The 12,737-nt window shown below is 41.0% G+C and overlaps 1 protein-coding gene, 1 non-coding gene and 1 pseudogene across 2 annotated transcripts; 1 reads left to right on the plus strand and 2 right to left on the minus strand.

Annotated features, from left to right (window-relative positions):
* Positions 1-875: 875 nt before the first annotated feature.
* Positions 876-3,585, plus strand: LOC121852835 (annotated as a pseudogene).
* Positions 3,586-4,006: 421 nt separating this feature from the next.
* LOC103179189 (T-complex protein 1 subunit alpha) lies at positions 4,007-10,414 on the minus strand (the record flags this gene model as incomplete). The annotated part of the gene is given in 8 exon segments (XM_042346721.1): positions 4,007-4,600; positions 4,895-5,058; positions 5,226-5,418; positions 6,006-6,129; positions 6,895-7,070; positions 7,943-8,069; positions 9,071-9,252; positions 10,308-10,414. Coding segments are annotated over 8 exon segments (1,290 nt in total), but the record flags the coding sequence as incomplete, so codon positions are not given.
* Positions 9,693-9,830, minus strand: LOC121852836. The gene has a single exon (XR_006086246.1). It is a non-coding gene; the product is annotated as a small nucleolar RNA SNORA29 (small nucleolar RNA).
* Positions 10,415-12,737: the final 2,323 nt, after the last annotated feature.

Genomic DNA, 12,737 nt, shown 5'->3' on the forward strand with positions numbered 1-12,737 from the left:
TCTCAGTTCAACGCCAGGCAGTGCCTTTGTCAACCAAGTGCTCAAAGAGAGCAGCTTGGGAATGAGCAATCTATATGCAGGTTTGATAAATTTATAAGATAGTATTGTTCTGATTAAAAATGGGGGGCGTTATTTGAATAGAAAATGTTCTTTTTGTTTCTATTTAATCATGTATTGTAACTATTTCTTAAAATTAGATACTGAAATAATGGGCACAATGTGTTTGAGCTCAGATTGCAATCCAAAGTGCCTGTTCCCAGCCTCCAAGACACAGTCGTGTATTAACTACCTCAGCTGTGGAGGTGCTCATCGATGATTGGAAAAATGTGAACAAATTTACTGGAACAAACCTGAATCCTTTCTGAAGTTCAAAATATGGAGGAGGTTAATTCTGTTCTGAACTGTAAAGGGAACATGACTGTTGACTAAAGATGCTCCTACAAAATACACAGTCACTACACACTTCATAGTTGTGAAGCACTTTAAACATCCTCGCGAATAGAAACATACTATTCTTGGTGGAGACCCAGGCATCCTACATGGCTCAGCCAACTTAAGACCAAAAGATTCTGTGGTTGAATTCCTTGGAAGCTCAAGCTTTTAACCTTTTTAGAGCAACAATATATCTTTAAAATTATCCTCTGTGGTGACAGATAAGCAAAGTCACCCGAGGGCAGTACTTTTACACTGTGATGACTGGCCTAACAGAAGCCAGGAAGGTGTGTGTTATCCTAAAACCACCTTGGAGGGTGTGCATGTGTGAACCAAAGCTGTGCAAGCTCATAGAACGGACGTAGATGTAAAGTAGCATGTTACTTGATAGCCATCATTATGTATAGCTACGGTCTCTTGGCCATGCACATATTTATATAAAGGTTTGAAGCTACAGAACGTTTCCCGAATTACTTTTCTCGTCCTCTCGATGCAGCTGAGAACGTGGCGATGCAGTGGCATGTGAGTCGAGAGGAGCAGGACAAGTTTGCTGTACAGTCCAGAACCGAACTGAGGCAGCACAGAAAGCTGGCTATTTTGAAAAAGAAATTGTTCCTGTCTCCGTCCCTTCCAGGAGAGGTATGTGCTGTACTCCTAGGAGGAGAGATTTTGAGACTGACTGGTTCATCTGCACGAGCGCGTGTGAGTGCGTGTAGGAGAAGGTTTCAGAAAGTTACATATTCTAAGCTTTTTCAAGCCTCAAAAACAAATGTCATAGAGGGGACCTCTATAGAGGTATATAAGATGCTGAATGAGATTGAGAAAGTAAACCTACAATAATATATTCAGATACACCAGGCCAGCAGAAAACAAGGTACAGTTTCAGAGTTGTAAAGGACATTATTTAGGACACACAACAAGAAGTGTTTCTTTACACGTTGCTGCAACTGCAGTAGATTACCAGGAGGGATGGCAGAAGCTAGGTTGCTGGACACNTTTTTNAAAAAAACTATGCGGTAATGAGAGATGATAGCATGGATATTCTGGAAGGCTCAGATTGAATAGGCCGAAAGGTTTTATTTATCCAAACCTCTTTTGTGATCTTATGTCATCCAGTCTGCCCTAAACCCTATGGGCTTGCAAGAGGTCTTCCAAACTATTTGGCACTCAACCAGACAGAGGCCAACATTATTCACTTCGACTAACATATGTGCCACACTTGTTTTTAAATGTATAACACTTATAATGAAATTAAAATTTTATTTGGTACTATTGTGTAGCCTCGAAGTGCTACATTTTAATTAGGAGCCTTAATAATCTAACATCATCCTCTCTCTCTTCAGGGCCTATCGAGGTGTCAACTGATGAGTTTCCCCGTCACGGAAGCACCTTCGAAGCCATGTCTAAACTAAAGCCGGCTTTTGCAAAGGGCGTATCTGGCACTGTCACTGCTGCTAATGCTTCAGGTCAGCAGAAAGAATCACTTTTGTAATTTGCTTATAAAGTCGTTGAAAAGAAGGCAGTAACTTTACTGACAACACACTCTGTTTGCTGTTCTGCAGGAATAAATGACGGGCCGCAGCTGTGATTCTGATGAAGAAATCAGAAGCTGACAAGAAATGCCTGAAACCTTTGGCTCAGATTGTATCCTGGGCCGAGGCTGGTTTGGATCCTGCCATTATGGGAGTCGGGCCTATAGCAGCAATAAGGAAGGCCGTAAGTAATACAAGAATATTGTTAATACTTATACCTCTTCACAGCATAGAGCCTTAACCAGACTCAGACATGTTCATTTATTAGCACAACTCTACTTTTATATGGTGTTTCCTGTTTTGGGAATGGGCTATCCTGCAAGTGAGAGAATTGGCAGCTATTCTGCCCCCAGGACTCTGCTATTGTTTTTTAAGCACCTGCAGGAGACGAGACTGGGGTCATGGCTCAACTCCAGGTATCTCCCTTTCCCATTTGGAAAAGGTCTGCTCGGTCACTCCTCACATGGCTGATATCATTGCCTGAGGAGCGGTCAAATTGTGTCCCGCCCTGAAGTAGGGTCAAGTAGATTGTTTCCTTTTCAACCAATGATTCACCCACTGTGCATTCCATCATCTTCAGATTCAAGGGTAATGACTTAGATTTACTATTTATTCTAGGTAGAAAAAGCCGGCTGGACGCTGGATGAAGTTCATCTCTTCGACATCAATGAAGCTTTTGCATTACAGTCTGTAGCTGTTGTCAAGGAACTGGGTATAAACCCAGAGAAGGTGAGAAATGTAGATATAAAAATTGGCACTACAACTAAATGCAATTGATCCTTTTTACTTCCTGATTCACCCAATGGGTCAATGTGGGATGTAATAAAACAAAAATTGCATTTATAAAGCGCCTTTCATGTCGGGAGGATGTCCCAAGTTGGATTCGGGAGGGATGGGGGCCAGGAAGATGACCGGTCAGAGGAAGGTTTTGAGGACCTTGAAGGAGGTAAGGGAGAGTTGAGGTGATAGGGCTCTCGTTGGAGTTCCACAAAGTGAGAGCAGATAGGCTGAAAGCCTGACTGCTGATGGTAGGATAGGCAGGGGACCTGAAGCAGGCCAGTGGAGTAAGGAGAAAATTAGGGAAAAGGTTTTCCTCTTTTTTTAAAAAATGCATTTTTTGTGTTTGTCTTTCTAGGTAAACATCCAAGGTGGTGCTATTGCTTTAGGTCACCCTCTGGGAATGTCTGGGTGCCGCATTCTGGTTACACTTCTCTACGCACTGGAGAGAACAGGAAAAAAGCGTGGCATTGCTTCTTTGTGTATAGGAGGTGGAATGGGAATAGCTATGTGTGTTGAAAGGCAATACATTACACCTAAATTTTACTACAAGAACTGAAGATACTCTGCAGCTAAGCTACTGACTGGATAAAATTGAGCTTTTATTTTAGGTTACAGCCTGATTCCAATGAAATGTAGGTGCATTTTGTTTTTATAATGAATGTGTAAAGTAGGTAGGTTTTAAAACTATTCAAAACTTCAGTCCACATAAAATGGTTCTGAAAATTAGTGAAACTTTTAAATATTTGATTAAAAGTACTGAAGTTTGAAATCATAGTAATATTGTGTATGTGGAATCCATACTTTTGTTAAAATTCATAAACTCCTTCCTATTATCTCTCAACTCAGATTGACCATTTTTTCTTTATGAAATAAATTGCTCAATGTACCATTGCTGAATCTTGTAAACTGACTCTCAAATTACATCAAGTGCCAGTATTTATAGAAGGGCAAGATGGTTGAATACATGTGAGAAAGCAGGGGAACATTCATTGTATTTTAATTTTGCTTTAATTGATTTACAAATGCTGCCCTAATACTTTTGAGCATTTTATCATTCCCCATGGTAAGATCAGCAACCAAGAATCAGAGAGGTTACTTATTTGGGGAGATAATAATCATCCTTGTGTTTGATATAGTGCCTTATTACATCCTTCCCCAGTAGTATATTTAATTAATGTTTCCCCAGTGAATTTGTGTGAGGGAGAAATCATGTCCACAATGAAATAACATACACAATTAATTAGATTTGAAAAGACAAGAAGCACAACATCAACGTTTATTCATGAAATTAAGGTGGTCTCTTAACAGCTCCCTACATAGATGGGCTGATCACTTGACAACTGTCACATTTTATTTCCGAAGGAGCTTGAAGCACAACTGTCAATGTACAGGAAATAATTTTGCACAAATAACTTGAAAGAGTTGACTATAGGTAACAAAGTAAGAGGTCTTTTAAATCCGGTTTGTGCCAAATAGCACTAAACAAGCATAGTAAATTAAACAGAGCACTAAACAAGTGGCACTGAATTTCAGACAAGTATGACAAGCTGCTCAATCTAGAACAGAAGTACAAGAAGCACCTGATGGATGCCAAGAGTTAAACATAAATTATAATAGCTGATTTTAGAACTCAGGTGCTTCAGCCATTAAGCTCTCCACTTTGAACTGCATCTTGGTAACTCTTTCCTTTGTCTTGCTTTTCATCTGGGTAAAGTTTGATGAGATCATCAATTCGCAGGATGGTTATAGCAGCTTCTGTTGCAAACTTCAGACTCTTGACTTTAACCATAGTAGGCTCAAAGACACCAGCTTGTTTGTTGTCCCTTGGCTTCCCATTCAATAAATCAAGACCAATCCTGCACAAACAAAATGTGAATTTGATTAACACTGTTTTAATAGCCAGTCACTACAATATTAGTAAAACCTTCATAATTTCCGATTGAATTCTGACAACTCAGCCATAAAAGTTACTTTAACAAGATGGAGAAAATCAATTTTGACTTTACTGCTATCTGGGGCACCAGGTCACCAAAAATCAATGATTGCTCATGAATTGCAACAATGTTCAAATTTAGTTTCATCGCTGATTCAGACAACAATGGGTCTCAAGTCACAATCTTTTGCAGACCACAGTACAATAAAATTTTTACCATTTCAAAGTTTTGCGATCAGGATTGACCTGAGCTTCGTTGTGGAATGCACGCAACTTTGCAACAAGGTCTGTAGAATCCTGAGCAGCATTCACTGCCAGAGTCCTAGGAATAATCAACATGGCCCGGGCAAATTCTGCAATGGCAAGTTGTTCACGTGATCCCTAAACAAAAAGACAACCAACAGTTAAATACATGAAGTACTTTTAACTATTTCTTAAATAATTTTAATACTGCAATTAATAGGGACAGTAATCCCTGGTTAATCAGCTCAAAGCATACGGTAAAAGTGCCCTCCCCCAATAATCTTGAAATACAATTAAACCCATACCAAACTAGTTGCATAGTTTTCCAGGTAGATGGAGAGTGCAGCTTCCACAGCCCCACCTCCTGGAACTAAAGACTTGGACTCAAGCACTCTCTTCACAACACAGAGTGCATCATGTAGGGAGCGCTCCATCTCATCACACATGAAATCATTTGCTCCTCGCAGAATGATTGATGCAGAAGTACGGGCCTTTGTACTGAAAAATACAAATTAAAAAATCATCATCAATAAACTTTACAACAATAGTACTTGTGAGGGTTGGGTTAAACTCATTTTAAAATGTCAGCATCAATTTATACCTCACTTTTAGAAATCAGAATCTAGATCCCTTTTTCAATCACAAACTTTGTGTGCACTGCTCCTGAATGAACAATACCTATTGATTATATACTGTTATGCAAAACAATATTCATTGCCGACTTAAACCAGGAATAGATGTGACAGTTCTACTTTCATCAGGAAACTGCTTGGATTATATTTATATGCACAACAAATTTAATCTGCATCTGTGCAGTCAATATAAAAAAAAGATTCAACACAATTACAATCCCAACATCTTTTTCAATTCTGCAACATTAACAGTAGCATTGCAAGATACTACACTGTATACATTGGAGATAANTTTTTATGTTCAGCTAATGCATTACTGAGAAGACATCAGCAAGGTCTTCAGTCACACAAGGCTGAATATTCTCTATCCCAAGCGTACAACTGCTCATGCCACAGATATTAGCAGGGCAGCAAATAAATGGGAGTTCAGTAAGTTGTACATGTTTTTCTTACTTTTTAACAAGTATCAGTTCATCATCGCATATCCTTTCTTGAACCACCTCCTCAGCTTGGCCCACTAAAGAGGGATCAAAACTCTCATCTCCTTCCAAGTTTGCAAGTGTTGAACAGATAGTTGCTATAAACAAAAACAGGTAAAAATCATCAGAATAGGTTTCTCAGTCCAAGACACCCTTTTCTGATTTACGTACTTTTAACACTTCAACAAAATTACATTTGTATAGCGCTTTTCATGTCGGGAGGACGTCAGAATCACTAGGAAAATTCCAGCTGATTCCGAATGCCACCCTTTCAAAATTGAATGATATTAATATTGGACATTAAACTCGATAGCTTGTCACTCCAAGGGTAAAGAGCTGAGCAATAAGTTATCCGGAGTAGCGAGTTTGATATAGGTCCTCCCAGCTGCTCCGTGGCTTTTGGCCCTATCCTGTCACACGATAAGATGTAAGACAGCGTAGGAGGCCACGGCTTAGCCCCTGCAACGCATCTGAGCATAGGCACCCAACCTCCGCTACCAATCACAGCATCGGGCTGGAGGCCTTTGTAATGCAAGATGCCATATTACAGAACGAGTTATCAGATCAATTTTCGACGAAGAAGATAGCGAATAAGCCATTTTCTGCTCGCTGGATTCAAACAATCTGAGTCAGTCAGTATCACTAGCCACTATGAATGTCAGCACAGACAGAGGCTACTCAGTGCACCATTGATCCGCGCTAGGAGTTGGGCCCACAGAATAAAATTAATGTTTTTGGTTTTGGGCCTCGTCCAACCAGGTCGGAATTCCGGATAACTGGAGTCCAATAAGGCAGGGGATCACTAGTTTCAAAGTATATATAATTCACAACAGTAACCTAGTAAAAAAAAATGCTGCACTTACCTCCACTGGCCTTAGCAATTCGTCTGAGGTCTTTCTTCAGACAACGGCGTACTGCCATGGCACCAGCATCCACAAAATATTTTAGACACATATCATCAATGCCACCAGTAGTCAGAATGACATTGGCACCTGTGGCCAGAATCTTCTGAATTCTCTCTTTGGTGATATCAGACTCTCTGAAAGCAAAACAAGTTCATCACTACCTACAAAGCTATTTTACAAACATAAGATTATAAATACAAAAAGACACCTCAAAGTGTGCATATTCACAATTATCAGACAACAGGATAGATCAAATTTTCATGTGGTAGAGAGGAAATATTTAGTTAAGAGCAAGCTGCGGCTCTCAGCGCGGACACCAAATATCAGCTTGGCACAGATCACTGGCAGTCACATTCATAGTTAAGGATTACTGACTCAACATCATTATATCATTGACGGGATATACAGTCGACAACAAATAATTCTAAATGGAGTGTAATGTGCCACACTAATTAAAACTATTTTAAATCAATTTGAAATACTAAAGGATCATTTAGTGTCAAGCTCACATATTACTGTAGCAACACTACAGTGTTCTTCAGTTACATGAGATGAGTATTGTGTGTTCCAAGGGTAAAATTGCTCACAAGACTGACATCAGCACAGCAGCAAATAAATTGGAGGAAAACTATGTGGTTTGGATATTTAAAAAATGTTCTATTACAATGAGTGGAAAACAATGGGAAGTGGAATTAATGGAAACTACATTACATATAGCTCAGTTGTGCTTTTGGAAAGAGATAAAATAAATAATGGTTTACTAAATTGCTGAAGTCTCCTGTCTACTTACACTTGTGGAACTGTCACCTGTTAAGTCAGTGTTTAAGGAAGAGTATTTGCACATTCTTGCTAACCACTCTAAATATCAAGGTAGGATTTCCAATATATCACTACAATTACAACATGAATCACTAAATATAACTTTAAAAATCCTTATGCTAATCTGAGAATAAATTACTAAAGAGAAGTCTAATTTAGAGTTACATCCCATTAACTTCCATCATACCTCTGTCTGATCTGGTCCAATTTTTCTGGGTCATTGATAACAATCTGAACACCCAGCTTCATTTTCGTCTTTTGCAGGCTGAAGTCCAGACATGCAATTTTAGCATTAATCACTCTTCTGACCATTCCTAAAAAGAACATTTCAATTAACTTCATTTCATTTGGTTTAAATTAAAACTTCAGGACTATTTAAATCAACACATAGAGCAGTGTAAATAAACGAATTATCTGGTGGTCACTTTATAGTTATACAACACAAAAGAAAATTGCTTGCCAGGTTAAGGACTTACTGACAACTCTAAGTCCCATTGATGAATAAGGCAAGATGATATCAACATGGATCACTGTACATCTCCCTTCCTTCACTTGGCTTGCCTCATCAGAAGCAGTTCAATCCTCAGGAGTTTCCATTTAACCTTCCCACCACCAGTTATTTTTAAGATACGGTCCTCATTTTATCAGTTTCAATGAGTAAAGGGTTGAGGGGGGCCCATTGGGATTTTAACCCAGAATTTTCAACCAACTGACACTTGAGAAGTTGTATAAAATGTCTCAAACTACTTCAAGCAAGCATTCATTCTGAAATTACCTTGAACTCTACAAGATTAATATAAGAAAACAAAGTTTAACAATATTTTCAAAAATAAATGGAGCAATGATTATTAAAGAGTGGCAAGGAAGAGCATTAAAGTTTTTATACTTTACTATATTTTATTTCTACTATACTTTAGTAGAAATAACAGCCTGCTCCCAAGCAGTCATTGCTCCCTATAATCTTCAAAAAAAATAATAATTTGGGCACTCAATCTATGACTGTTCGTGGGACACTGCTGTGCGCAATTGGCTGCCACGTTTTGCCCACAAATTATAGTCAATTCATTTACAGTATATTCTGTGAAGCGCTTTGAGACACTATATCAAATGCAAGGATTATATGCTGAGAGCAATTTTCAAAACAAAAAGAAACTACTAGTAACTTTCATTTTAAATTTATATTTTAAATTTGCTCTCATTATAAAGTTTAATATAACCTGTACAAATTATTCTTGATAAGATTATTAAAACTACTAGTATTCATTACAAATAACCAGTATTAAACAGACATTTCCTTAACTCCATAGGCATTTACCTTGTGAACCAACAGTACAATTCAGTGCATATCCATTCACCAAAACACTTTCTCTCTGGCTACGACCATGAGCCTTCAGAACATTAACAGATTTGATGGGGTAGCGAGCCTGACCCTTAGCATCAGTAAATTTCACTGCCTGAGTAGCTTCCACCACCATGTTGGCAAAAAAGTCTGCATCACTACATGAAACAAGTTAAGGTTTATAAAGATTTCTGCAGTCTAAGTTTTTGTCCAATTATTTAAGATAACACTTTACATTTATACCGTAGTGCCATTCACATCAGAAGAATGTCCCAAGATAACCATTACGGGGTAGAGATGTATGTTCATGGTACTTGCATCTTAATTTACACCAAAATCTTAAATTAAATACTAATTGAATTCATTGTGTCCATTGTGGGTTTCAAGAGGGAATTACATGAAAGATAAAACCTTGAAGGAATTTGGAGATGGGTCAGGGCAGTGAATTAACAGCTTGCTCTGAGAGGTGCTGTAAATTTCTATGATTCTACTATCCCAAAGCAGCTTTATCCAAATACAATACTGAGATGTAATACTGTATTTGGAAAATTAAATTATTTATTTTGGTACTTGAATTTCAATTCATTCTTGTATTAAAAAAATCATGTTCTGCCCTTTGCCTTCAGGCAAAATGGGTTAATAGCCACTTTTCCCATCAGACTAAGCAGGTTTCCTTTCTCCCATTTGCATAGCCATTCATCCTGCAGTTATAAATAAATGGTACTAAAATGGGATACAAGAACTCAAATTGCTCCAATTTTGTTTAAAATAAATGAGTAACATAAAACTCAATTCATAAAATACTTTAGTCTTTTAAGTAGTAGAAGCCATTATATAATGAGACTGGAAGCACCTCTGTTGAAATATTGCTGAAAATGAAGCATCTGGAAATCCCAAGGTTTGAGCCCTGGGTTACATTGAGCAAACTAATCTCAGATAGGGCAACATTAAAGGAACTGTAATCATCTTAGCATTCACAGGCCACAGAACAAATAAAAGCAACCATAGTTTCTGCCCTTTTAAAACTATTCCACAACTCTACTGAAAAGCACCCATCACTGTCGGGGGCCCTACAGTTGAATAATTAGCATACAATAATTCATTGTATGTTGCTTATAAAGGCGAGGTGTGCACCTCATGGAATTATGTTCAATAGATTATGTGGTCAAAATCAGAGTAAATGTGGAATTAACTATTTATCTTCAAAAGATACACTCCTATTATCTTTGAAGACAAAGAAGTTTTAGCAGCATTGATCAGACATTCTCTGCCCAGTTCATCCGTGTTAACAGTCATGTTTTCCTGGATATAACGGACTGCCTTGCCTCCCTGTTGAAAAAAAGAAAATAAATAGATATCAAAGCTTAATTTGATAATGTTGGTCTCCACTGGAAAATTACACATAAAAAGCTAATCGTATGGATTCTTTTTTGTTAGTCTTTCATTTTGAATACTTCACATAATCTGACTATGAGAACCTGCAGTTTGTACACTACCATTTTGAAGCAAAGGAAACACTTCATGTCCATATCTGTTGAAGATTTCCAACAGCAAAACAAAATCATCAATATTAACTGGACTAATTTTTGGCTAGGAGTCGGAAACATATGGAAACCCATCACCATACTTAGGCCTTTGGCTGGCAATTAACAGGAGCTGAGTGAGAAGAATCCTTGCTCCCCCAGTGACCAACCAGTCTGCCCTTCAAGGCTTGCCGATACCAGACTACCAAGAATATTACAGAGGGTTGACTGGATCCGGATACTCTGTTGCTAAGCATGTCACCCTGGAGCAAGGTCAACTCCAAGGAGATCCCTCTTGGATCTCCCACAAAGACAATCACTAACTAGTTAGTCAATTGAGATGCGACAAAGGCAGGTTTGAGCGCTCCCTAGGTGGATAGAGGCTATCAGAAATACCCTGCAAACTTCCTGGAATAGTACAGTTCATGAGAGCATCGTCACCGTCCTCCTGGACATGGTTTGGACATCTAACCATTGAGTGTGGTTCCATCAGTTGGAGGTACAAAGCTGGAATATCAGCTGTGTACCTCTGCACACCAATTAAGATGGACACAAAGCACTGGATATACAAGCTGGGTTCATAAACCCAGGATTCAGGTTATGCCTTCCAGCAGCTGTTGTCCCAAGTATCAGAGTTTCCTCATCAGCTATTTGATGGGACATCTGCCTTCAATGTCAACAGTCATCATCCAGGCTTCTATACAGACAAATTACAGACTTGAGGGGTATCATTACAAAAGAATAAGTCCTTGATTTAATGCTAAGGTAGCAGTAGCAGAAAAAAAGTACTGAAAAATGTACTAAAGATCTAAGATTATTTGAGCAATAATCCAATCAAAATATTTGAAGTTACATTGTTAAGTCATACATTATGTTTAGGCAGCCAACCCATGATAATTAGTCATTTGCCCCAATACTGAACTGGAAAATAAAACTGACAAATAAGAATTTCATGTTATTTACCTGTGTACGGTCATTTAACTTGTGCAGAAATAGACTCTCAGCACAGTGCTAATGAATGACAGCATTGTTCTTCCCACCAACAATAACTAGCAAGTCAGATAAAAGCCAAGCTAGCCAAACGGGTGGGTTCTTACAAAGTTTCCATTATTAATTATTACAAATCATTAGGCTAGACAGAAGACAATATTTCAGAGTATTGGTTGTTCCCTCAATTATAGATTCAGGAATTAAATCAGTGATGAGAGCACTCGCCTCGTAAGCGAGAGACCTGGGTTTGATTCCGAGCAGGGCGAAACGTTGGGCACGTTTCCTTACTCCACACTCCTCTGTTCACCGAGCAGTAAGTAGGACCCTGGTTGTTACCGGCCCTTGCAGGGACCGGCCCTTGCAGGGACCGGCCCTTGCAGGGACCGGCCCTGGGGGACTGGCAGGGAGGGCGGGGCGGAGCGGGGCGGGTGATTGGCTGGGAGCGCGGGGCGGGGCGGGGCGGGGATTGCTGGGGCCGCCGCTTGCAGGGCCGGCCCGGTGGCCTTGCCTTGGCAGGGACGGGCCGGGGCGGGCGGGTGACTGGCAGGGCGGGCGGGGCGGGGCGGGGACTGGCAGGGAGGGCGGGGCGGGGCGGGCGGGTGACTGGCAGGGGGGCGGGGCGGGGCGGGGGCGGGTGACTGGCAGGGAGGGGCGGGGGCGGGGCGGGGCGGGGCGGGTGACTGGCAGGGGGGCGGGGCGGGGCGGGTGACTGGCAGGGGGGGCGGGGCGGGGCGGGTGACTGGCAGGGAGGGCGGGGCGGGGTGGGGCGGATTGCCTGGTGCCCCCCCCCCCGCCCCCCCGCCTCCTGCACTCGGTGCAGCGCTGTGAGTGGGAGATACGATGTTGTGATCTTCTCCGCAGCGAAAACCCCAATCGGTAACACAGAGAGAGCAGCGCCACCGCCGTACAGCGGACACGGGGGGGACCCCCGGACACTGGGGGGGGACCCCCGGACACTGGGGGGGGACCCCCGGACACTGGGGGGGGGACCCCCGGACACTGGGGGGGGGGACCCCCGGACACTGGGGGGGGCCCCGGACACTGGGGGGGGACCCCCCGGACACTGGGGGGGGGGGACCCCCGGACACTGGGGGGGGGGACCCCGGACACTGGGGGGGACACTGGGGGGA

Source organism: Callorhinchus milii, unplaced genomic scaffold (genome assembly GCF_018977255.1).
Source record: "Callorhinchus milii isolate IMCB2004 unplaced genomic scaffold, IMCB_Cmil_1.0 Scaffold1473, whole genome shotgun sequence".
Taxonomy (NCBI): domain Eukaryota; kingdom Metazoa; phylum Chordata; class Chondrichthyes; order Chimaeriformes; family Callorhinchidae; genus Callorhinchus; species Callorhinchus milii.